Genomic DNA, 25,603 nt, shown 5'->3' with positions numbered 1-25,603 from the left:
TTCAGAGGCAGAACAGGCCCACCAGACTTCTCTCAAATTAGATGAGACTACCTAATTCTGGCTCTTCTTGAGGTGTGTCACTCACGCTGCCTTACGCAACGTGCTGCTTCCTCCAGCCAACAGCAGCTTTCTGCTACTCCTTACCAAGCCCCATTTGTCTGTTTTGGAAATCCAAATGCCAGGGCCAAGTTCTATCAGTGCAGAAACACAAACTGTGGGCCCAGCTCAGTGAGCAGGATGCCACCACCGCTACAACTTGAGAGAAGGTGCCCTTTGGTCATCTAGAAACTTCATGCTGGCCTCCTGCTTTTTGTCTGGCACCACTTTGGCCAAGTTTTCATTTTGCCCTGGTGAACTGACCATCTGAGTTGACTCACAGATCCCTCCCTTGCTCCCCGTACTTAACAGTTTGTGTAGATGGGTTGCCTGAAAGGTTTTCCCTTGGAAAACACAAGTGCCACGATGAGGCAGTTGATGGTACTTAGCAGCCACACTGTGGTGTTCTCATAGCTCTTGTAGCCATTGTCCGTTTGCCCCTGGGCTCCATCACTCGCCCCATGGAGCCCCAGGCTGGAAACAGAGGAGGAATTCTTCGTGTGGTTGTTGGTGGAGAGGCAGGCACTGAAAAAGAGTGTCACACTGGTCACTGCATGATCACTGTCCTGGTTATCCACTATCCCTAGGTGGTCCTGCTTTTGGCAGGGGGGTTGGGAGTGGAGGATCTCTGGAGGTCCCTTCCAACCTCTAACATTCTGTGATTTCTCTCAGCTTCTGTTACCTCTATCAGGAGTCCTCTCTCACAGCCATGATTTCCTCCTGCTATCACAAGGATGTAGGTTACTGCCAAAGTCCTCAAGTCTCACCCACTGGGCTGACCTTTCTGAACTTGGCAGGGCCTGAGCTCAAACATAGCCTGGTCTTCCCTACAAGCAAAGACTCCTCTTTGTGCTCACATGCACTGTGCTGCACAGCAGACTTGTTGGAGGGCTTGTTAGGGAGCTGCAAACAGCATTGGTTAATGTGTTTGCACCCTGTGGGGAAGCACAGGGGCTGCCTGCAGCTGCTGATCAGGTCTGTGGTGAAGCTGATCATGTTCAGCCCTGCATCACTCAGAGTCCCAAGCAGGGAACCTACCCGTGTTCATCACCCTTGTTAAGTTGATCATGTTCAGCCCTGCATCACTCAGAGACCAAAGAAAGGAACCCACCTGTGTATATCATCCTTGGCATACCAAGGCTGCTCCTGGACCGCAACAAACCCGAAGATCTGCATGCAGAGGCTGAAGAGGATGTTAAGTACAACAGAGAGCAGCAGCGGGGGTGAGATGAGCTGGCTGGGGGGTCTGTAGGGAACCAGCTTTGGATAGGCACCTGTGAAACTCACTGAAGCACGCAGAGACATGGTTACTGGTGCTGCTGTAAATCACTGAGTGTTATCAGTGGCCAGCACTCTCACAGTTTGGAATGTTCTTCATAAGGCATACAAATGCCTTATCAAAGGCAAACACAGAGCTATTCTCTTACAAAATCTTGCTGGCTGCAGAAGAGGCTACTTGATGGCCTCTGGCTATAATGAGGCAATTGTGGCAACGAAAATGCTGGGTTTTTCTGTTATTTAGCTACTGCCAGGCCCAAGGGTGTACAGACACGCTCAGGCTCTCCTGTTCTTTGTTACTCGTCAGCTGTGGCTTTCCTGCTCCCCTCCTGAACGAGCTGCTGAGTGCCCAGCTGTCTGAGCTGGCACAGGACTGCATTACCTGACTCAACAGGTCAGGCTCAGTTTTGAAGGCTGGCAAAGTTATCCAAACTCTGAATGAAAGATCTGTAGAGAGAGCCTTGATGCAGTGTCCCAAATGGGCTGTTTCACAGCACGGTAGCTTTCGGCACTCAGTATTGTGAGGGGGTTTTAGCCTTTTCAGTCGAGGCCTTTCCCAGCTCTCTGTGCTCCAGCAGGTACAGCAGCCAGCCTTGTGCTTTTGCTACATACTTTTCATGCCCCTACCCTTCCTGCTTTTAAACCCCTCCCTGCACTTACTCTGTCTCAACAATCCCATCTTTCTCTTTCTTCTCCAGTACTGGTTTCCTCCCCTGTTCTTGACTTCAACTTCCTCTCTATATTGCCTGACATCCATCATTCCTTTGTTCTTTGTTTTCTTGTCTCTTTACTGACATTCCTCCTGCCTACACGGCTTCAAATATGAGTTGGACTCCAGCTGGTCCCTACACTGTTTCATTTGGGCATTAATCCTTAACCATCTTCTTTATCTGCCTTCCTAAGTCAATAGGAAAACCCCTGAATAGGCTTTCCATTGCATTAGGTCTATTTTCACTCCTTCTTGAGATAATATCACAGTTATCAACAACCTACCTGCTCAGCAAATGCACCACTAAGAATTATCCATCTCATTTCAAAGCTTTTTCTCAAACCAGACATCTCCTTTTCTAACCCAAGCATCCTGCACTCTGTGTAGTCTCTCTTTTCTTCTTTTCTGTACACAGAATTATGCATTTCCAAGGAGGTGAAAAAAAACCATTTGAGATCATTCTCTCATTAATACATAGGATGACTAAGGGGCTTACTTGTCACACCAATTACAGTGGTAATAGCCAGATCTTGGAATAAAAACTGGTAATTCCCAAAGGAGTTTAGTTGCTGTAAAGAGGAACACAAAGAACAAAACAACACAAAGAAAAGCACAAACAAACAAAGAAAACAAAACATGAATCAGAGGGTTGCCTTGAGCTTGTTTACATCTCCTCCAGAAAGCTGTGCTATCTCCATGGAGCTAATGCTCTGCTCTTTGTTCTGACATGCCATTCAGCAGCTGGGGGGACCACACAGCCATCACCCTGCCAACAGATTTGTCACCACTGGGCCTGCAGTGACTACTCATTTTGTGCATTGTTGGGGCTAAGGAGACTTCCAGCTCACTCAGTGCAAGAAAAAAAGAAGGCTATTTGAAGAGACGTGCTTGGTGAGTGCTGGGTGACTTCTGAATGCAAAGCCCTCCTCTCTCCTTGGGAAGAAGCCATGTAAAAGTGGTTGAAGGCACTCCAGAGGATTTTGCATGCTGTAAAGTTAAATCATGCTTTAAAAGCTGAACAAAATGCAGGAGTCTGTGCTTCCACCAGATTCAACCTTTTCACAGACATGTGCCCTCAGCCAAATAAAAAAGTTTGAATCTCAGCCTTCTTTTTACTCAGCTTGGATCTTGAGCCCACTGGCTGAAGTTATTTGGCCACAGAAGGGCCATGGGATCACGCACCTATGATTCTGTGCCACAGAAGTTTGCAGCTCAGATAAAGGTAAAGCTCCACGCTCTGATTTTGCTGTGACTCCCCTGGCATGCTTCTCCTACAGGGGAGTAATAGCTCATCCAGTTCTAGCCAACATGCTCCCAAGACATACCCAGTAGAGGAGGAGAACACCCAGGTACTGAATGGTGCTGTACAGTGCCATGTATTTGAACATGCAGAAGGAAGTGACGAGGGCAGCACGGCCTTCCCTGTGGGAGGACATGAATTAAGGACAGCAATTAGGTGATGGGTCTGCTCCTCTTGTCTGTCCTCTCCAAATGTGCCACAAAGGGAGAAATCTCTGCCAATAGCTCACTGGGAGGTGAAAGCAATAAATTCTGTCCTGAATGAGGTAAAATATTCATTTGCAGGAATCTTGATGTGAGCAAAAGTCATCTGTGTTCCCAGTTTACATCCATGTACAATTTACCCCAGTGAGTTCTCCTGCTGACAGTAATACTGCAGGTGACATTAATGGGGCAGGAGACATTAACAGGGCAGGAGACATTAACAGGGCAGGAGACATTAATAGTGCAGCTAACAATATGAAGAAAAGCACACAAAGCCAGGAAGCTGCTCAGTCAGTTCAAATAAGCAAGTCCTCTCTGCCATGGGTTAGCTGTTTGCCATGGGTTAGCTGGTTTTGCCATGGGTTAGCTGTTTGGGTGGGTTGGATTGGTTGATGGGTTGGACACGATGATCTTGAAGGTCTCTTCCAACCTGGTTTGGTTTATTCTATTCTAATAAAGGTTTATTATTTATTCTCTCCTCCTGCAGTTAGTAATGCACAAGGTAACATCCTCTCCATGGTTACTCATCTGCTCCAGAAAGCAAAATATTGGTGTCACAGGTGCCAGTCACAGAGTCACAGAATGGTAGGGGCTGGAAGGGACCTCAAGAGATCATCCAGCCCCCCTGCCAGAGCAGGATCACCTATACCAAGTCACACAGGAACACATCCAGGTGGGTCTTGAATATCTCCAGAGAAGGAGACTCCACAACCCCCCTGGGCAGCCTGTTCTAGTGTTCTGTCACCCTCACAACTGAATATGCTTTGCTTGGATGCAGGAAAAACAGACACTGGATCTGTACTAGGATCTGAATGGTTTAGAGGATGAGATTTAGATCAAAGATTATCATAGAATCTGATCTCCTGGTGGTCTTCAATGTGAATCTTCCTCTCTGTTACATATGCTAGTAAATGACAACTGCAAGGTGTATTTGGCACTTTGGATATGACTTCTTAAGCTTCCTTCCTGGAACATTTTTGCTTTCCATCCATACTTGCATGGTGCACTTTACTTAGCCAAATATATCATTATCTCTGTAATTTACTTCTTATACCAAATGCTTCTCCAGCTTAGCCATCCAGTTAGCAGGACTCTAAGTAACAGAATTGCCTTCACAGGTTATCGGAGTACTAACAGTACTGGAGAGGATAGGATACGATAGGATAGGATAGGATGGGATGGGATGGGATGGGATGGACTAGACCAGATTGGAAAAGAACTTCACAGTCATCGAGTCCAACCTATCATCCACCACCACCTAATCAACCAAACCATGGCACCAAGCACCCCATCAAGTCTCCTCCTAAACATCTCCAGTGATGGTGACTCCACCACCTCCCTGGGCAGCACATTCCAATGGGCAATCACTCAGAGGGCTGGAGCTCCTCTGCTGTGAGGACAGACTGAGGGAGTTGGGGCTGTTCAATCTGGAGAAGAGAAGGTTCTGAGGAGACCTTCTTGTGGCCTTCCAGTGTCTGAAGGGGGCTACAAGAAAGGTGGGGAGGGACTTTTTAGGATGTCAGGGAGTGATAAGGACTGGGGAGAATGGAAAAAAACTAGATTCAGATTGGATGTGAGGAAGAAGTTGTTCCCCATGAGGGTGCTGAGAGACTGACACAGGTTGCCCAGGGAGGTGGTGGAAGCCTCATGCCTGGAGGTGTTTGCAGCCAGGCTGGATGTGGCTGTGAGCAACCTGCTGTAGTGTGAGGTGTCCCTGCCCATGGCAGGGGGGTTGGAACAAGGAGATCTTTGTGGTCCCTTCCAACCCTGACAATTCTGTGATTCTGTGAGTGGGAACTGTCTCCTTTTTGAAAGAGGAATCAAAAGCCCATGCTTACCTGATCAGCTCTGGCACACATGCTATGCTGGGGGTTCGGGATGTGAACGGTGACGCCACAGACGCCTCCTGCTCCGACAGCGATATCCCCGCATGGGCCACTTTCAGAGCCTGAAAGTCACATTTTTCTTCAGCACTCACAAACAGGAGGACACAACAACTGACATGCAAGCCCAGAAATGATCCCTTGTTCTGTGAACAGCAGGCTCTTCTCACTACCGGGACATCCTCCACCCAAAAGATTCCTCCAGTAGGATGTTGTGAAGGCGTTGGGTGCAGAACAATGGGGGATGACAGCACGGGAATGTCTATTTCCACACACCCTAAAGCTATCCACTACCAGCTTCAGCAGACAGGTTTGGTTCTGCCTCCTTTGTCAGCATGTCTTGGCAGTCACACTTTATGTAGACAGCCCAAGTTCTCTGCTAGCTTCCCCCAGGAGAATCCTCGGGACTTTGCGTGAGTGCTTCAACGCCTGGGTGACATTGCTGCCACTGCCACCAGGACGTGTCAGGTCGTGGTGTGAATTGAACCTGCCCAGGAGGGAGTTGTGTGTCCCTCCTGAACATGAGCCACTCCTTTTAGAACAAAGCAAAGGAAGACAAAACAAAACAAAACAAAACAAAGCAAAGCAAGACAAAACAAAGCAAAATAAAACAAAACAAAGCAAAGGAAGACAAAACAAAGTAAAGCAAGACAAAGCAAAACACAACAAAATAAAGCAAAGCACAATAAAACACAACAAAACAAAACAAAGCAAAGGAAGACAAAACAAAACAAAGCAAAGGAAGACAAAACAACCCAAAATTCTTTCTTGCCTTCTAACATGTGCATTTACAAAAACCTTGCAGGGCTACAGCTGCTTCCCATGGAGACTCCTCCTCGTCTTAGTCTTCTCCATTCTCAGACATTCAGGATGATGACAGAAACCCCAGCAGAGCATTCAGAGAATCCTCTGACAGTTTTTTTGAAGGAAATGAATCAGTCCTTGAGATCACAAACTGCAGCAACCTCTGCCTAAGGCAGCTCCTCCGTGGTAAGCACCACGCTGCGGGCGGTGGGACCAGGCCTGAATCAGTACTGCTGCCAGTCCAGCTGCGCTGTGAGCAAGCATAGCTCTCCCACCTCCAGCATCTCCTCAGGCTGGGATATTCTACTGGCATTGTATTACTTTCCCACTTTCTACATCAATATATTGTGAAGAATTTTCACTTACCCCACAGTCATTTGCTCCATCTCCACACATGCCCACAAAGTAACTGAAAAACAGAGTGACCTACAGTTTAGTTCTGGGGAAAGTGAGACTGTAAAGAGGAGGGAATAAACTCAGAGCCTACTCCATGCAAGTCATGCAAGCCCTTCTGAGGGGCTGAAAGCCTGAAATACAAGCTCAGGACTTGGGACTGTGCATGGGGTTTGGGCTGGCAACTCAAATGTGCACACAGCAGAGAGTTTCTGCTGTAAGGGACGGGAGAATACATTATCAGGAAGTTTTATGTTCTCTGCAACAGACTCAGTCTCCCATCATCACTTGGTTTAAAGTCAATCATTACAGAGAAAAGGGCTAAATGGTGACAACCCTGCTCAGGAAGGAAGGTCCACAGGCACTGGTACCTCATGGGCACTGGGAATAGACATGAACAGGGACTCTGCTTTGGAGTTCCATCCTGCCAGACTTTCCTGGGGCAGACAGAGAACGACAGAAGCAGCTGGAGTAGAATGAGAAGGGGAACTTGGCTTAAAAGGGTATTTGAAGATGGTTCCCCACCCTGAGGCTGAAATGACCCTGTGAAATCATGAGCCCTGCAAGTAAATCCTTGTATCTGCAGCATCCAAGTAAAATCAGCCTAATGCTTCAGGAGCTGACTCACTTTTGTCTTCTACTGCTGAGGCTTGGATTTCAGTGCTGGGGAAGTTCTCACTGGGAGGCCTTGATGGTGGTCCAGGGAGGCCAGGCAGTGGCTGGGGTGCTCACAACTGCTCACACCAGGCTGAAATCTGAAACAGCCTAATGGTTACCCTGCTCTAAGGCAAAGCCCTAGGTAATTGAGGTGAGGATGAAGGTCTTCAAGAGACTTGGGAAACAGCTGAATATTAGGCAACAAGGCATCTGGAACTCAGGAATATATATATGTATATATGCCTCTGTGACTGTGAGCAGCACAAGGCATACCAATCCAGACTGCCCAGACATGGTTTCTAGCCCATCACACTGAGTCAGCAGCAGTGCAGCCAAAGGACTGCTGGCATAGGAGAAGCTGCAGTGCTGGGATATGTTTCTAAGAATCTTGGGTAGACAAGTGTCCCTACTTCAGCCCAGAAAGAGAAGTAAGAATGAAGGATGATGGGAACCAACTAAACCCGGAGCCATGGGACTGTTAGGTTTTCGATGGGTCACCAAACCAACATGGACTTCAGCGTCGCTTCTTTAGCAGGCTTTTGGAATTTCATTGCCAGGCTGCATGTCTGTGGAAGTTTCATGGTTTGCACCTCCAGGAAATGCTGTGTTAGACTAAGTCTAGCTGGTACTACACTCTCTTCAAGCCTGGAAATTCATCAAACACTTCCTCACTCTTAGAGCTCGTTAGGAACTTACTCCAGCTTTTGAAACTCTTCCACAAGGCTGGACTTCTGACCAGGAGACATCCGAGCAAAAACTGTCCCATTCAACAGGAGCTGTGAGGAGGAACAAAACAAAAGGGAGTGTTTGTTTTAAGCACTTGAGGCAAGAGTCACAGTGATTCTAGTGAATGGAAACCACCCAAACTTCAAGTGTCCAAACTGATGCTAGACTTCCAAAGCAGGAAAGCCTGATGGTCAAGGATTCAATCTTCTATACATTGAAAAAATCACAATCACATTAAGGACAGGAAGCCTGGTGCTGTTTAGCCTGGAGAAGAAAAGGCTCAGGGGAGACCTTATTGCTGTCTACAACTACCTGAAGGGAGGTTGTAGCCAGCTGGGAGTTGGTCTCTTCTCCCAGGCACCAATGACAGAACAAGAGGACACAGTCTCAAGCTGCACCAGGGGAGGTTTAGGCTGATGTTAGGAAGAAATTCTTCACACACAGAGAGATTGGCCTTTGGAATGTGCTGCCCAGGGAGGTGGTGGAGGCACCATCACTGGAAGGGTTTAAAAAGAGACTGGATGAGGCACTTGGTGCCATGGTTTGGTTGATTAGATGGTGTTGGGTGATAGGTTGGACTGGATGATCTCTGAGGTCTTTTCCAACCTGGTTAATTCTGTGATTCTGTGTGTGATTCTGTGTCAGTTGAGTTACCTGATGTACACAGGCTACCTGCAGAGAACTACTAGAAGAGAACTCATGAGACTATCCTTTCTGTTTTCAAACAGAAAAGTCATGCTGAAGGGAGGTGGTGGAGTCCCCATCCCTGGAGGTGTTCAAGAGGGGATTGGACATGGCACTTAGTGCCATGGTTTAGTCATGAGGTCTGTGGTGAGAGGTTGAACCTGATCATCTTTGAGGTCTCTCCCAACCTTGGTGATTCTGTGCCATACCACATTTTCTCCTGCTATCCAAAATGTAACAGAATCAGAGCTGTGCAAGGGCCAGAGACAAGGGCACACATTTTAAGTCATGTCCTCCCACCATAAGGCAGGGCTGCCCTGTTCAGGTGCAGAAACAATCTAGCTTGTCACATTCTTCCCCATAAATTAGTGTCAGAGATTCATTAAGCCTGTAAATATTTCAGGGTTAGAATTGTTCCCAAAAGATGTCCTGGTACAGATCTGTTCAGCTAATTACATCAGGACAGTCTATAGAATCATAGAATCAATAAGGTTGGAAGAGACCTCAAAGATCATCAAGTCCAACCTGTCACCCAACACCTCATGACTAAACCATGGCACCAAGTGCCACATCCAATCCCCTCTTGAACACCTCCAGGGATGGGGACTCCACCACCTCCCTGGGCAGCACATTCCAATGGCTAACAACTCTCTCTGGGAAGAACTCTTTCCTCACCTCCAGCCTAAACTTCCCCTGGTGCAGCTTGAGCCTGTGTCCTCTTGTTGTGGTGCTGGTTGCTTGGAAGAAGAGACCAACACCCTCCTGTCTACAACCTCCCTTCAGGTAGTTGCAGAGAGCAAGAAGGTCTCCCCTGAGCCTCCTCTTCTCCAGGCTAAGCAACCCCAGCTCCCTCAGCCTCTCCTCACAGGGCTGTGCTCAAGGCCTCTCCCCAGCCTTGTTGCCCTTCTCTGGACACCTTCAAGTGTCTCAATGTCCTTCTTAAACTGAGGGGCCCAGAACTGGACACAGGACTCAGTGTGTGGCCTAACCAAGGCAGAGTACAGGGGCACAATGACTTCCCTGCTCCTGCTGGCCACACTATTCTTGATGCAGGCCAGGATGCCCTTGGCCTTCTTGGCCACCTGGGCGCACTGCTGGCTCTTGTTCAGCTGGCTGTCGATCAGTACCCCCAGGTCCTTTTCTGCCTGGCTGCTCTCCAGCCACTCTGACCCCAGTCTGTAGCACTGCATGTATCTACTGGATGGCAATTCATAGAATGACAGAACATCTTAGCCTGGAAGAAACCTTAGAGATGCTCCCATCTAATCTCCCTGCCACGGGCAGGGACGCCACTCAACTAGACTATTCTACTTAAATAGTCCAGACCTTACCTTTGGAAGTAAGTGCCTGAAATGCTGTGCTATAATTTGGTAAGATTTTCCACTCATGGCAAAATGATACTGGCCTGAACCCAATGCCATCCTGATTCTTCTTTCACTCTGGCTGCCATCCTCCTGCAGAACAAGACAGAAAGAGTCCTGCTCCCAGGCTTGCAAACACTTCTGTGTGCACAAACACTACTACAGACAAAGAAAAGGACATACCACAGGGAGGGCACATGCACATGTGAGGGCTCTGGGAGGCCCCTTGCCTTTGATTGGGTTTGTGAAGGGATTTAGGCATATCATGCCATTAATTTCAGCATGAAAGGGATGTTTCTTATGTCTTAAAAGCTGGCCCTCAGCATTGTCTTTTGAGGTGAAATACAGTGAAGCTGCTGCTCAGCTTGATCTTTGGTAGAAAGGAGCCTCTCTAAAGCTCTTGCAGAGACTCCTGTCCACTAGCCTAATGCTCCTCATAGAAGGTTCAGCACCTTCAGCCATACTCTTCAGGAAGAGAACAACTTGGTCTTTGTCTCAGTGTCTTTGTGGAGATGCCTGGAGAAATACAACTTCTTAACACACCCAGTCTGGTGCACTGTGTGTACGCAGTGTCCCAACAGTTAACCTGTGTTTTAACTCTGCAGGCTGTGGGAAGTGCCCACTCTCTGCCTGCTGGAACAGGGCTGGTTCCTTCAGTGCAGTTCCACAGGTTTTAAGTCCATAGCTACACTGTCAAAGGCACCTTGCAGGGAAAGGCAACATGCCTTACACTGGCATCAGCTAAGCACGGGGGCTAGAGACAAATCCTCCTCATTTCTGCAAAGCTGCTCTCAGACCCAGCTAGGTAGTTAGCAGCAACTTGTTCACAGGGTAATATGCTAGGAAGGAAGCTCTAAGGGAGCACATTTTTTACCAAAATCCCTTCTTTTCAAACACTTTTCTGGCACATCACATTCTGACATGCAGACAGGGGTAAGTGACTGGTCTCTGTTCCACCAGCATAATCCCACTGCATTATTTAGTCACTCTAGTTTGCTTTCCTGCTGCTCAACACCTGCTTCTTATATGCTCACCAGGCTTCCATGATCTTCAGGACTGTTTTCTTCTAGTGGTTTCCAGGTTATGGATGCTGAAAAAGCTCCAGGTGGTTGGTTTGCTTCCACAAGAATTACTCTGTCTGTTGGAGGAATCATCCCAGCATTTTTGGCAATGGTTACAGCTGTCTGCATGTTGTCACCTAGAGAAATCAAGAGGAATGCCATCTGAAAGTGCCTGCAATGAGGAATTGGTTGTGGAGGAAGCATTAGACTCTTCCTGAATTCCAAGTTTTCAAACATAGCCACAAGATTCAGTCAGATTTCTGTAGCTGTGCCTAAGAAAGTTTTGGCTGAAGTTCAAAACCCTGCAGACAGGGCCAGCCCCAATCATTAAAGGTGTCTGCATCTGGAAACAAAGTATTTTCACTTCCATCTGGAGGGGAAATATTTTCACTCAGCCTTTTGCATCTGGAAACAAAGTATTTTCACTTCCATCTGAAAGTGAAATGTTTTCATTCAGCCTGAAGAAAGCAAGAAGGGATTCAGTGCAAGGTTGCTGCTAGTATCACTGATCCCCATCAGCTGGCTTTAGATAGCTTTAGTGCAGGGTGAGTGCTGCAAGGGGTGCAGACAAGAATACAAGATCTGTGTCACTCATGGAAAAATGTCCATGGCAAAACTAGGGGTGGTTCTATCTGGATCCAAACCAGCCCTCCAAGAACAAAGTGCAATAAATAGGGATGGTAGGCATGAGTTACCAGATGTCACAAGCTTCAGTGACTTGTCCTGGCACCCATGCTCCATCTCTGCTCATTTATAACAGGATTTCATGAGGCCCTACAAAGAAGGGTTCTGCCACAACATGTCTTTGTGCATATCACCTGATTCCCTTACCAGGGAGAACAAATGGGCTCACTGGAAACCATCAAAGGAACAGGAAGGCTCTGCTCTGTGGTGAAAGTGGGGCAGATTAAGAGCTGGGTACCTCATACAGCCTGGTGAAGTTGTCAGGGGCATAAGCCTGTATGGTTCAGCTCATGTCATTGTTACAACAGAGATGCTTCTTGGACTGATGCAGATGCCTGTGCCAGTGGTGGTGACAAAGCAGCAGACTGTTCACTCAAGCATCACTGAACTCCCTGCATGAGCCAGTGGCCACACAAATAATTCCCCCTTTGCAGATACCTGTGACCATAACACTCCTGATGCGAGCAGCACTGAGCTCTTCCAGGACAGGCTTTGTCTCCCTCTTTAATCGATTCTCCATTATCAGCAGACCCAGGAATGTCAGATCAGATTCTACCTCCTCCCTAAAGTGAAGAAAAGAAAGATGGATTTAATTCTTCTTTTAGCCTTTGGCCTGGTTTTGGCCTGCATTGAACTTGCTGACAGCCAGTTATAACTGCTGGTCATCCCGCCTAACGCCAAAGAATTAAAGTAGCTTGTTAGTTGCCAGCAGTCCCAGGCTCTCTGTCTTTTGTGGCTCTATGTCAACATCATCAGGGTTTGCTTGCCACTGGCAGCAGGTGGTGCTGGTTGTGTCTGGAGGATTTTCACTTGTTTTTTCATCCCTCTGCTCTTGTCTTCCCCTGTTCTGAAGAATGAGGTCAGTACATAGCCAGCTTCCAGCTCATGTTTGCCTGATTACCAAATCCAAAGAGTCAGTTTTGAGCTATCTACTCCACATGCCAACAGGAAGCCTGATGGATAAGTTAGGCTGGTTTCCATTCAAGCAGAACCCTTAGCCAGCATGAAGAGGCACCTTGAGTTTTTCCTGCAAGGTTCACAAACCACGCTGCTCTGATTGGGAAAGTCCACACACACCAGTCCTTCCCATTTGAGGACTGTACAACCAACACACCTTAGGATGTGTGCTGGTGTAATGGGGGTCATCTGCTGCCTCTCCTTCATCAGGGAGCCAGCATAACAAAAATCCAGGCAAGAAAAACCCAACCAGCCAACCCACAACTCCTGTTCAGCTGAAAGCCTGGGGAGGTTAGCAAGGAGAGTGGTGGAAACAATAGACTGAGGGAGGGGTGTGCTAGGCTACAGAGTGTGCTAGAGTTATTCTTCCTCTGGTGATCCAAAGTTAAGAACTATGTAAGGAGAGTCTTTAGCCATTGGAATGTGCTGCCCAGGGAGGTGGTGGAGTCCCCATCCCTGGAGGTGTTCAAGAGGGGACTGGACGTGGCACTTGGTGCCATGGTTTGGTCATGAGGTCTTGGGTGACAGCTTGGACTTGATGATCTTTGAGGTCTTTTCCCACCTTGGTGATTCTGGGCCTGTGCTATAACCACGATGTAGTGAAGTGTCCTCTACCCATTCTCAAACAGTCCTACATCCAGATTTAAGTATCAGACTCCCTCTGGCCTGAATCTATCAAAACTGTACTCCAGCTGTTAAGGTTCGGAGCTGGCACTTTAACCTAGTTCCTAATTGTAAATGAAATTAGGGATTGGACACAGAACAATAGTCACTGAGGAGTTTAATCATCCAATTAATTCACTGGATAGCTTGTGCTTGGTTGCACAGAAGTTCTCTTCCCTTTTTGCTGCTTCTCTCTCTTCAGCTTTTGCTTGCATGGCCTACTCCCTTATCCCCCTTTTGAACTTCTAGTGGTTCAACTGACTCTTATTGTGTCTCTGAAGGTACCAGGGCAGGGAGGCAGGGAGAAGGTTGCTAGCAGTCCTTCTGGACTGCCCAGGGGGCTACTTCTGATTGCTGAGTTGTAAATATGCGTAAATATATTTGGTACATGCTTTATCACCTTGTACCATTTTATACTTAGCTCACTTTTTGTACATCTAGCTTTATTTTGCTTCCAAACCTTTCTGAGCTAGTCTGGTGATTTATCCTGGAGGTAACTCTCCATCCTGGGGGTGAATGTCCAGTTGTTGGTGGGGGAAGGGTAAATCCTAACCCTACAAGCTACAGCCCAGTTCTTGGCAGGTGTGTTGTGGCAATGGGAGGCACCACCAGCCTGCAGGTGAAAGGTGCTGCTAAGAAGCAGTCAATGGCTTACCTCTTTGGATCAGCGGATTGCTTCCCTGCCTGTAGAGGTTTATATGCCAGTCCAATGACCCTAAAGCCCTGTGCTGTGTAGAGCAGGAGCTTGCTTTCAAAGTTGGATGGGACTGTTCAAAAGAGGAAAAGACAGATCATCAGGGCATTTGACAGCTTTCAAGTGAAAGGAAGCCTTCAAGCAGGGAAGGTTCCTGTCACGGAGGGCAGGTACACCTAGAGTCTAGCAACAGGCCAAGGACATCAAGGAACTTCAAAAAGAAAATTATTACCTCTCCTCTGTCACTTTGCACTCAGGACCCTAAGTCATTCTGCAAAGACTTACCTTCTTCTAGTCTGTCATGAAGGGGCTGTGCTCTTCTAGCTGCCTTCCAAAGGCTTGGAGATAAGAAAGCTTTTTTCAGCTACCTACTCTGGCAGAGTTTGTACACCTTGCAAAAGAGTTGGTTCTTGCTTTTATCTCCTAGCAGTCTTTCTCTGCTGAGAAAGGCTCTCTGAGAGCTTAGTCCTAGACTTGGAGCACAACAGAAGGACTAAATTTTCAGGCTGAGGTATAAACCTGGGGACCCAGAAGTGTCATCTGAACCTTCCACTTCATAGCACCATCAAAAGTCACATACACAGATGTGTTTCGAGGGAGAGTTCATAAACATCAGTTACCTGTTTCTGCTCTACATAACGTGGCAACCGTTTCTGGAGCCCCTTTAGTGAAGATTTGTTGTTCCCCACCAATCTCCTGAGCAATGACAGACATCCTTTGCAAGGCTGAGGAAAATGGGAACTGGTGTAAAATGGTGATGCCTTCCACTGGAGCCTAAGAGAAAAGCAAGTGGAGAAGATACTGCAGCAAGGATTTTAAACTCAGGTCAAAAGATTTTCACAGAATCATAGAATAGTCCAGGCTGGAAGGGACCTCCAAAGGTCATCTAGTCTGATGTCCCCGCAGGCAGCAGGAACATCCCCAGCTAGATCAGGTTGCCCAGAGTCCTGTCCAGCCTCACCTAGAGGGATGGAGCCTCAACCACCTCCCTGGGCAACCTGTGCCAGTGTTCCACCATCCTCATAGTGAACAACTTGTTCCTAACATCCAAACTAAATCTGCTCTTCTCCGGGTCTGTCCTTTGGGCTGTGGTAAGAAGCTAACCACATAGGATGGGCTGGTTTGTCACTGTGGGACTGCAAGGACTGGTATAAAAAGAGGGGGTGAAATGTGTACAGAAATGTTTAGCTTAAGCAGCAGGAAAAGTTCACTGCCAGTTTTAGCAGGCTGTTATATGTAGTTTGCTGAAAGGAACTCAGTACTCCTGTTTCTCTAGCAAGACTCCCAGGTCTTACACTGGTCTTGCACAGGGAAAATGGATGTCTGAAAGTACCCCTTTGGGGTATATCACCAGCAACTCTCTGACATGAGCCATCAGACTCTACTGCATTCTCAAGGGTTTTTAGAGATCTTCACCACTCAGATGAATTTGGACTGAGTCTCAAGCCACCAAGACAGGCAAACTCCTGAGCTGTGCAATCTGTCATCCAGCATCCCTCTAATTCTGCTGTGAGCAGTAAGGCTCCCCTGAGCATCTCTTTTTAATTGGAGAGAGCAAAGTAATCTCTCTGCAGGCAGTACAAGGAAGATAAAGTCTGAAAGAGCTGTCTTGGACTAGGACAACTAAGCATTTGTTTTCTGAAAGCTGAACTCTTACACTGACAGTGTGACTTGGATTTTGCTAACAGCTTACACTGCTGGCTTTTGGCCCAGGTCTAACAACGGCGGCGTGTGTGACTCCTGGACCTTCCATCTGGTGTCCACTGGAATCATCTATCACCTGTGTATTGAAAAGCAAACATTTTTCAGATCACAGCTGAAAGGCACCTCAAAGGAATCATTCAGAGTTTTCCTTCCCTCAGAACAAGGTATCCTATTCAGTCATGAGGGGAGGGTCCACCTGATCTTACACTAAAAGCCTCCAGTAATGGAAAACCCTCTGCCTCCCTTGGCAATCAAATCCACAGCTTCACCAGCTGCACTAAGGTACTGGTGTCCTCTCACACAGCAAACAGAGGATGTCCTCTCACTGGCACAAAACCCTTTCTTCATCACAACCCACCTAAACACTCAAAACTCTTTGGCTATGACCTACACCCAATGAGCAAATAATGAACAGGAATTTGTATGCCTGTAGAAACCTCTCTGCTCTCAAAGCACTCCACAGGTAAGATGGAGTTGTTGTTTTTCATCATCACACCATGACTGTGAGGAACAAATACATCTGCTGGTGTTAAAGGGCACAGAGTGTTCCACAAGAATTATCTAACAGGATTGTTCATGTTTCCTTTGTAACTTTGGTAGGTGTCTGCCTAAGGCTGAGACGGCAAAGTGATCTCCCCAGGGAAATAAAACCCTCTAACTCCTGTCATTACCACATAATTTATTCCCTGAAAGTTGCCTGCTTTACATATTTTGCAGGTACAAACCAAACAGGTGTTAAGCACAGATGTTGTCACCCACACAAACCAACTAATCCTGCCCTCAATCTCCTGTCTGGCATCAGCAGTGTCCTGTGGCTATGCCTTCCACCAGGCAATTATGTTTGGGTTGTTTTCTCCTTTGCCATCTCAGTTTGGCAGCCTTTTAGTTTTCATAGATGCTCATTGCTTCCCCTCTACAACTGATCAGAGGGTGAACAGCAGCACTGGTGGCTGTTGATAGGTAAAGGGACTGTGATGGATTATGCCCATCCTGGAAGCAGGGGGGGTAGGGCTTGTGAGGGCATTGCCCTCCCTGCAGGGGTTTTCCCCCTGGAAAACTGAGTTAGTTTGTTCCACTCCCCCTCCCTGTCCAGCAAGCCTATAAAAAGGAGGAGACTGCAGGCACTGGTGCTCTTGGCCCCTGCCTTTGCCTGGATGAGGACTGCTGCTGGCTCCCTGCTTCTCTGCCACGTGGTCCTCCCTGCTAAATCCACACCTCTGCAAAGGATTGGTTTTGTATTTCATAGTTTTTCCCCATCCATCCTTGTTCCTCATCCTTGTGAACCCTATCTGTAATTGTTACACACTATATATATATTATATATATAATATATATATATTTTTAATATATAAAATATATATGGAGAAAAATAAATAAATAAATATATATATAAAGAAAATTCTTTACCTCTCTACTCCCAAGCCAACTCCAAATTATTTCTTAGTGGTTTTGCTCCTTCCCTTTCTTTTCCTCTCTATTGGGAAAGAGGAGGGGGGGAGCAGGGGAGGGATTCTCAGCCTTGCCCCCATCTGAGCTCTTAAGTCCCAGTTAAGGCTCAAACCACCAGAGGGACAAAGACTGAAAGCAGAGAGCTTTCAGAGGGCCATGGGATTTCAAATCTGAATTGGTCAAAGTATCTCCACGTTGGCACAGTTCTGTCAGATGTCAAAGTCTGGAGAGCTCAAAGCTGGCAGAAATCTACATGTTCTGTACAAGCAGTCTCAGTCTGTGCATAAACCAAACATGTTCTGTAACAGCAGTTTTAGACTGTGTGTAAATCAGCCATGTTCTGTAAAAGCAGTCTTAATCTGTGTATAAATCACATCTGGGACTTCTTGTTAGGTGGCAATAGCCACAGTTAGAGTTGATAACCCGTGGAGTTCACATAATATCCACCAATTCCAATCAAATGGGCAAAGGACTCAAAGTACCCTTAGTTGAAAGCTCTAGGCTGAAACAAGGAACATGCCTCCAGAAACCTAATCATGACAAATCTCCTCTAGGTTTCAGCTCTTTTGGTTGTGTGTGGGAGGTGGCTCTTTGCACAGGAGGGCTTGGGACACAACTCCCCACCACTATTTGCATAAACCCAAAAACCAGCTTTACCCAGTTCGTGGCCTCAAACATTTTCACATCCAGTGGGTCTCCTTGGATCTTGCCCTCATAAGCAATGAGTGAATGACAAACTGCCATTGCTCTGAATGCTGGCCCCCAGGGGAGGCTGTGGTCCCCAGGGAATTTGTGAATGTCCTGGAAACTAAGGAGAAAGAGAATGTAAAAATTACCATAAAGTGATAGCAAACAACATCTGACTGCTAGGCCACTGCTGAAGTCCTATCCCATGGTCAGACACAAATGTGTTTCTGGGGTCTGGTCCTCCCCATGAGCTGCTTCCCATGCAGCTGTTAAGGGCTGGGGTGCATATGCTCAGAAGAGGTGCAGAGGTGCAGAGGTAAGGGGTCCATGGGGATGGAGAGGGGAAGAGATTATTGTAAAATATCTCCTCTGAGAGGCTTGTCCTCAGCTGTGAGGCTGGTAGAAGTTGGAGCAGCTTTGTGCACACTTGTTTCTGGAAATGTAGATGGGTAAACACCTGGGCACTGAAAGGAACTGAGTGGCAGCCTTGTGGATAACAGCAGCATCCCGTCTTAAAGGGGTTGCTTTGGGATCTGACCTAGCATGTCTGCTGCAGACTGCTCTGCCTGGCCATGCTGTGACAAATGCTGACAACACTGGCTGCATCCTTTCATCTGTGCCTGGACTCCTGGGGTGAGGCTTTTTTCCAGAGGCTATAGAAATAATACTGGAAGTCTAAACACAAGGTGCTTCACTCTGCTGTTTGACATGAATTGTCTTTCAGATTTGTTCATCTAGGAGGAGAATCCAGTCACTACCCCATCAAATGTAAATGCCATTGGGGTGTCAAGGAGGCTTACCAGTTTCTTTCAGAGGGCAGCAAGCCCCAAAGATCCAGGCCATCTTCTGTTAAGGTGCCAGTCTAAGTTAAAATGCACATTTAAATTAACTTCCCACAGGAGAGTGCCAAGAGGAATAAAAAGCAAGACTTGGTTTAAGAAGTTACTGTCCATAAAGTGCCAGCAAAGCACAGAGCCAAAAGTATTACCAGTCAATCCTGAGACTGCAAGAGAAACAACCATTCAGAACAGTGTCTGCTCAGACAACACAAACAGCAGAATGCAGGACTGCTCAGAGTCTTTCTCAGATCCAGTTGGAAATGCACTATTAAACCCCATACTCTCCCACCCCAACTGTGGCTCCCATCACTAGTAAGAGAGGAACCACCACACAGCAGTTACTTTGTCGAAACAGATGAGGTTCAGCTGTCCACACATGTTGATCCTCTGTGGGCTGATGCAGAAGATGCCCTTTTTCTTCAGCCTCCTCTGGGTATAAATGATTCCTGTTGTCAAGGCAGCTGGCAGGGCTGGGGGGACAGCAATAGTGATAACGTCCAAAGCCTTCTTCACCACCTCTCCTGCCTCCTCCTAGCACAAACCCAAAGAGCAATTATCAGCAAGAGGGTAGCAAGCAGCACAGCTTGGATTGGCTGAGTGTAGCCTTCCTCATCTCCCTCCAGTAAGCTGCAAGTGCCTCAGGCTGTGCTGTTTTCTGTCCATGGTCTATTGCATATTCATAGAATCATAGAATTGTCAGGGTTGGAAGGGACCTCAAGGATCAGCCAGTTCCAACCCCCTTGCCATGGGCAGACAACTATCATTAGATCAGGTTGCTTACAGCCACATCCAGCCTGGCCTGAAACACCTCCAGGGATGAGGCTTCTACCACCTGCCTGGGCAACCTGTGCCAGTGTCTCACCATCCTCATGGGAGGAACTTCTTCCTAGCATCCAATATGAATCTACCCATTTCTATTTTGCTTCCATTCCCCCTAGCCCTATCACTCCCTGACACCCTCAAAAGTCCCTCCCCAGCTTTCTTGTAGGCCCTCTTAAAAGATACTGGAAGGCCACAAGAAGGTCTCCCTAAGGAATTAATTGCTTTGATTTAGCCAAAAGCTTTAAGGCTATGCCACTGCTAAGAGCAGTCTCCAGGCCTTCCTTCATACTCCATGCCAGCAAAGCTGTCAGGCAGAGCTCAGAGTCTCCTCTAAAGCACATCAGTTTGAGCAACCCAGACAGGTTACCGCACCCTTACTCGAGCCCAGTTTCCCATGACACAGCACACAAGAATCTGCCATCTGTATGGGCATTCATCCAACTGCCTACAGGCACAGCTCTGCACTCCCTGCTAGGGTGACAGGTGAGACATATGGGGATGGTGCTGAAAAGGAGGGCAGAATGCATGAGTTAAGTGATGGCTTCTGACTTTATGTTCTAGGAATTGTGAAAGGAAACTGTGTTTATGTTTAGGAAGAGACCTGGAAGTGAAAGGTCTGTTTCTAAAAGCAGTCTCTAACTTGGGAGCTTAGAGATTGGTGTAGAGATGACTGCCAGCATGCTGAATGTCAGCACTGTTATTGTTGGCAGCCAACAGCACTGCTGAAGGACTGGGAGCTGAGACACTGCAAACTAGAGCAAACCCACAGTTCAGAAGCACAGCCAAACCATCACAGAGTTCTGCTATCACTGCTTCTGAGCTTGGGTCTTTGACCATAAGTCATGCTGCATTTGATGTGCTCCATTTTCATCCTGATCCCTTCTCTCTTCACTGCTATTGTTTCAGACCACTGAAGGCAGCAGGTTGATAGTGTTTTGAATCCATTTCACGTTAGGATGAAGCATGTGGCTCCTTTAGATAAAGACAGTCACAGGGGAGAAAGCAGTTAGGAGATTGTGTGACTGAATCTCACACCAGTCTGAAAAGAGAGTTTCAGCTGCTGTGATAACATCAGCATGTATTTTACATGTTGCAAGGAGGAAGATAAAAATAAAAGCAAATAAAGGAAAGAGAGAGAAAACTGCCAAGCAGACCCTAAGCTATGTCCTTAACCACACTGCCCTTAATATCCCAAGGGGAATTAATCTTCTGCACCAGTTGATTGTAGATCAATCTCAAGAAGAAAAGAAGCTTTGCAAGTCAGGACCTGAAGAGATTGGCAGATCGCTATCAAGGCATGAGATGATGCCTTGGAAGTTTTGGAAGAAGTTCTAAAGCAACTATGCTTTGAAAGGCTCAGAAGTGTGGCTTACAGTGTACAGCTACTGCTGACATTAACCTTGATGCATGACAATGAGTAGACTGGTTTTAAAAGGGTTTCAGGAAAACCCTCCAGAGATGGAGGGACTGAAAGGGCAGGGCCCTAGGTACACTGAAAGACCTTAATTACCCTCCCTAACCTCACCTCCATCCTGCTGCTAGGAAATGCAGTGCTTGCACAGGATTTTCCAAGACCTTAGAAGAAATTACTTAGTGGGGAACAGCAGGCTTCAGCACCCTGGAAATGAATGTAAGCCAGGCTGTGTACTGTCACAAACTCAAGCACACTGTAAAATGGCCTCATACACCTAGACAGAATCACAGAATCATCCAGGTTGGAAAAAATGCCCTGGGATTGTCAAGTCCAACCTAATCTACAACATTCACCCCTAAACCATCTCCCCAAGCACCACATCCAAGCAACTTTCAAACACATCCAGGGTTGGTGATTCCACCACCTCCCTGGGCAGCATGTGCCAAGGTCTGACCACTCTTTCTCTGCCTACAACTCTCTCTCTTTCTGCTCTCTACAACTACCTGAAGGGAGGTTGTAGCCAGGTGAGGGCTGGTTTCTTCTCCCAGCACCAGAACAAGACAACACAGCCTCAAGCTGCACCAGGGGAGGTTTAGGCTGCATGTTAGGAAGAAGTTCATCATAGAGAGAGAGATTGGCCATTGAGATGTGCTGCCCAGGGAGGTGGTGGAGTCACCATCACTGGAGGTGTTTAGGAAGAGACTGGATGGGGTGCTTGGTGCCATGGGTTAGTTGATTAGATGGTGTTGGGTGATAGGTTAGGCTTGATGATCTCTGAGGTCCTTTCCAACCTGGTTAATTCTATTCTATTCTATTTCTATTCCTATTCCTATTCTATTCTATTCTATTCTATTCTATTCTATTCTATTCTATTCTATTCTATTCTACTCTACTCTACCCTACCCTACCCTACCCTACTCTACTCTACTCTACTCTACTCTACTCTACTCTACTCTACGCTACGCTACTCTATCCTACCCTATCCCATCCTATCCTATGATATTTTTTTTCCTACTGTCCAGTCTAACCTTCCCCTGTTGCAGCTTGAGGCCATTCCCTCTTGTTCTATTGCTAAATACCTGTGAGGAGAGACCAGCACCAACCTTTCCACAACCTCCTTTCAGGTAGTTGTAGAGAGCCATGAGGTCTCCCCTCAGCCTCCTCTGTTTCACACTAACCATCCCCAGCTCCTTCAGTCACTCTTCATCAGATTTATTCTTCAGGCCCTTCACAGCTTCCTTGCCCTCCTCTGCAGTGGCTCCAGCCCCTCCACATCTCTCTTGTCTGGAGGTGCCCGCTCAGAAAGAGTGACAAGGAGCATATTTTTCTACATGAAGGCACTCAAGTAACAAGTCTCTTGAAAGTGGGTTTGACCATTGCTCCTGCATTCAGTAACTCACCCCATTAAGTGCAAACACACACACAGCATAGATCATCCCAATGGCTGCAAAGGCTATGAGGCACATCAGGAACCGGAGAGCATCTCTGTACAGCCTGAAGTTCATGGGCTTGGGGTAGAGAATGGACCTCACCAGATCTCCTTTGGCTGTGTTGAAACCTAGAAAGACAAAGCTAAAAAGGTTTCAAGGGGAAAACATGTCCAAAAGTTCCCTGAAGGAAAACAAGAACAACAAAATCCAAACCAAACAACCAACCAAAGCAAAACCCCCAGAAAAACCCAGAGAGAGGTCAAAATTTCTGTCCTTGAGGAAAGGAGGCTCAGATCTTTTATTTCAGTGTCTGTGACCTGCTCTGCAGAACTTAGGGAAAAGTTATTTTTGCCTTAAGGAGGAGTAATTCTTCAATGCCTCAGCAGTAAAGCAAAACTCTTCTCTGTAATCACAGAATCACAGAACTGTCAGGGTTGGAAGGGACCTCAAGGATCAGCCAGTTCCAACCCCCCTGCCATGGGCAGGGACACCTAACACTACAGCAGGTTGCTTACAGCCACATCCAGCCTGGCTGCAAACACCTCCAGGGATGAGGCTTCCACCACCTCCCTGGGCAGCCTGTGCCAGGCTCTCACCACCCTTAGGGGGAAGAACTTCTTCCTAACATCCAATTTTAATCTACCCATTTCTAGTTTTGCTCCATTCCCCCCAGTCCTATCACTCCCTGACACCCTAAAAAGTCCCTCCCCAGCTTTCTTGTAGCCCCCTTCAGATACTGGAAAGCCACAAGAAGGTCTCCTGGGAGCCTTCTCTTCTCCAGACTGAACAGCCCCAACTCTCTCAGTCTGTCCTCATAGCAGAGGAGCTCCAGCCCCCTGATCATCCTCGTGGCCCTTCTCTGGCCCTACCTCCAGATGCTTCCTGTAATAGAGGCTCCAGAACTGGACACAGTACTCCAGGTGGGGTCTCCACAGAGTGGAGCAGAGGGGGAGAATCACCTCCCTGGCCCTGCTGGCTCTGCTTCTCTTGCTGCAGCCCAGGATGTGATTGGCTCACTGGGCTGCAAGTGCTCACTGCTGGCTCATGTTGAGTTTCTCATACCCCAGCACCCCCAGGTCCTTTTCTTCAGGGCTGTTCTCATGCCAGCCCCTGCCCAGCCTGTAATGGTGCTTGGGATTGCCCTGATTCAGATGCAGGACCTTGCATTTGGTCTTGTTGAACCTCAACATCTCTCAACCAGTTCCTCATACCTGAGCCTCATACCTGTTCTGCAGGGGCACTGTGGGTGGTGTGCTTCTTAAAGGAGCACATCTGCTCCATTTGTATAGTTTGTTTTGTCAGGTAGCTACCTGCTCCCCTTGGCCCTGCACATGTGAGTTACTGCAGGAAGGCTGGGGGCTCGCTGATGAGAGGATATCGACTCCCCTGCTCCACTAGGAGTTGTCTCCTGAGCTGCATTTGTAAAGATCAGTTTGTGAAAGTTGCCAATTTCCTTCTTGCTCTCCCTTATGCTTCTTAACCTACTCACCTCTTCCCTGAGCTCCATCACTTCATCCTGGAGCTGTGCCAACCAGCTAAGCAGGTCAAAGACCTGCTCACACCTCACACACCCACAGTTAGTGCTGTCCCCTGTTGCCTGTAAAAGGCTGTGGCATTCCTCACAGACTGTGGCCTGGATGCCAATCTCCATTTTGGTAAGTGCAGAGAGCACAGCCTTCCTCCTCAGAGAAGCCACCACTATGCCTTCAGTAAGACTGAAGTCCCTTGTGTCCTGCCCACACACCCTGAGTTAACTCAAGAGGAGCCCCTGGGGTACCTCACGACCCACTCGCTGGGTTCCAGCTGAGCAAATTCAGTCACTAGTGGGTTTTGCAACCATTATGCCAAGCAAACAGAACCAGTGCACAACAGCTCAGCCCAAGCCAGGATATCAATTCTCCACCTGACTGCTGTGAATTGGGGATAATGCCTTCAGCTTTAACGTGACTGGGCACATTAAGTCAGACTGTTTCAGTAGGAAAAAGCTTGAATGGGAAAGCGAAGTGAATGTTGGCTGACCAGTTCGTAGCACCACAGCTCTCACTGCTCCTCTGTCATTTGCCTTGGCCTGTATGACCTCTGTTCCACAGAAGAGGACGTGTTTTCTGTAATCCTCTGCACAGTGCACTCGCCAGGGCATGAAGTTATCAGCTTGGGGTAAGCGAGTCTTTGTGACTGGAATACTTTCCCCTAGGGGAGAGGAGCGCAGGTTAGGAAAACTGCAGTACATCTTCAAATCAGCCTTCTGGCTTGCAACTACATCCAGTATCTAAACTGCTATCTGCTAAGTTAAAGGTATTCACTAGAGAAACCAGCCCAGAGAGTGTTATTTCTTTCTTGTGACACCTTTGGAGTAAACAAGAGCTTGAAGCCTAGCAAGCAAGCAGCCTGTGCCAGAGGAAAGCTCTTCCTTTTCATCAGCACAACAGCTTTGTGTAAGTGTGAGAAGCAAAAGCAGTCCAAGGACTCTTTTCACTGGCTGTGGATACACAGGTTTGAAAACACACCTCAGCTGGTGTTGCATGACTCCATGCCATGGCCACAAGTTGTTTCCCTAGCTTGAGCCTCATGTGCAGGTCACTACACCATTCCCTTAAGCAGGCTAAATGTGGTATTTCCTACTCCCCCTTCCCAGTAAAAAGAAGAAGCCTTAGTTGAATGCCTGACAGCTGACAAATATCCTATCTATATCAGAGCAGATGCTAAGGTGACGCAGAAGAAATATTTTCTGACAGCCAAAGCTCTCTAGATGAAGGGGGTCTCTGGAGTTTGGTATTTACACACCGTTTCACAGCTCTGACCTTCTGGCCAATTCAGCCTAAAATCAGATTTAAAGATGAGCAGCAGAGCTATGAACATCTCTTGTACCAAAACCCCTGCTTTGGAGTGAACTCTCCCTCCAGGTGTGTCCTTCACTGCTGTGTCTGGAGGGCTAGAAAGACCTTCCTGCAGGTTGGAGATATTGCAACAAGCAGAGACAACACATTCAGAGTGACCCAGAGAAACCTCTACAGCCTGAGCAGACTGTGGGAACAGCTTTGCTCTGTGCTTCCTGTTTCTTCTCCTGTCCTCCTCATTTCACTGTCCACTCTTTCTGATCAGAGG

The 25,603-nt window shown here is 47.4% G+C and overlaps 1 protein-coding gene across 1 annotated transcript in view; it reads right to left on the bottom strand.

Annotated features, from left to right (window-relative positions):
* ATP13A4 (ATPase 13A4) overlaps window positions 1-25,603 on the bottom strand; it is a 56,895-nt gene that overhangs the window by 8,227 nt on the left and 23,065 nt on the right. The window contains exons 10-27 of the mRNA XM_068145654.1: window positions 24,518-24,688; window positions 22,469-22,626; window positions 19,175-19,363; window positions 18,794-18,855; window positions 17,964-18,114; window positions 15,847-15,933; window positions 14,774-14,927; window positions 14,115-14,226; window positions 12,278-12,402; window positions 11,129-11,292; window positions 10,065-10,187; window positions 8,020-8,099; window positions 6,640-6,682; window positions 5,425-5,534; window positions 3,409-3,505; window positions 2,580-2,652; window positions 1,208-1,382; window positions 407-621 (exon numbers count right to left, since the gene is read on the bottom strand). Coding sequence (XP_068001755.1) covers window positions 407-621; window positions 1,208-1,382; window positions 2,580-2,652; window positions 3,409-3,505; window positions 5,425-5,534; window positions 6,640-6,682; window positions 8,020-8,099; window positions 10,065-10,187; window positions 11,129-11,292; window positions 12,278-12,402; window positions 14,115-14,226; window positions 14,774-14,927; window positions 15,847-15,933; window positions 17,964-18,114; window positions 18,794-18,855; window positions 19,175-19,363; window positions 22,469-22,626; window positions 24,518-24,688 — 2,289 coding nt within the window. The remainder of the gene's footprint in view (window positions 1-406; window positions 622-1,207; window positions 1,383-2,579; window positions 2,653-3,408; window positions 3,506-5,424; window positions 5,535-6,639; window positions 6,683-8,019; window positions 8,100-10,064; window positions 10,188-11,128; window positions 11,293-12,277; window positions 12,403-14,114; window positions 14,227-14,773; window positions 14,928-15,846; window positions 15,934-17,963; window positions 18,115-18,793; window positions 18,856-19,174; window positions 19,364-22,468; window positions 22,627-24,517; window positions 24,689-25,603) is intronic.

This window comes from Melanerpes formicivorus, unplaced genomic scaffold (genome assembly GCF_026170545.1).
Source record: "Melanerpes formicivorus ecotype bairdi unplaced genomic scaffold, bMelFor1.0.p_v2 SCAF_12, whole genome shotgun sequence".
NCBI lineage: Eukaryota > Metazoa > Chordata > Aves > Piciformes > Picidae > Melanerpes > Melanerpes formicivorus.
Note: the sequence above shows the minus strand (reverse complement) of the source record. Positions and strands in the feature narration are given on the sequence as shown.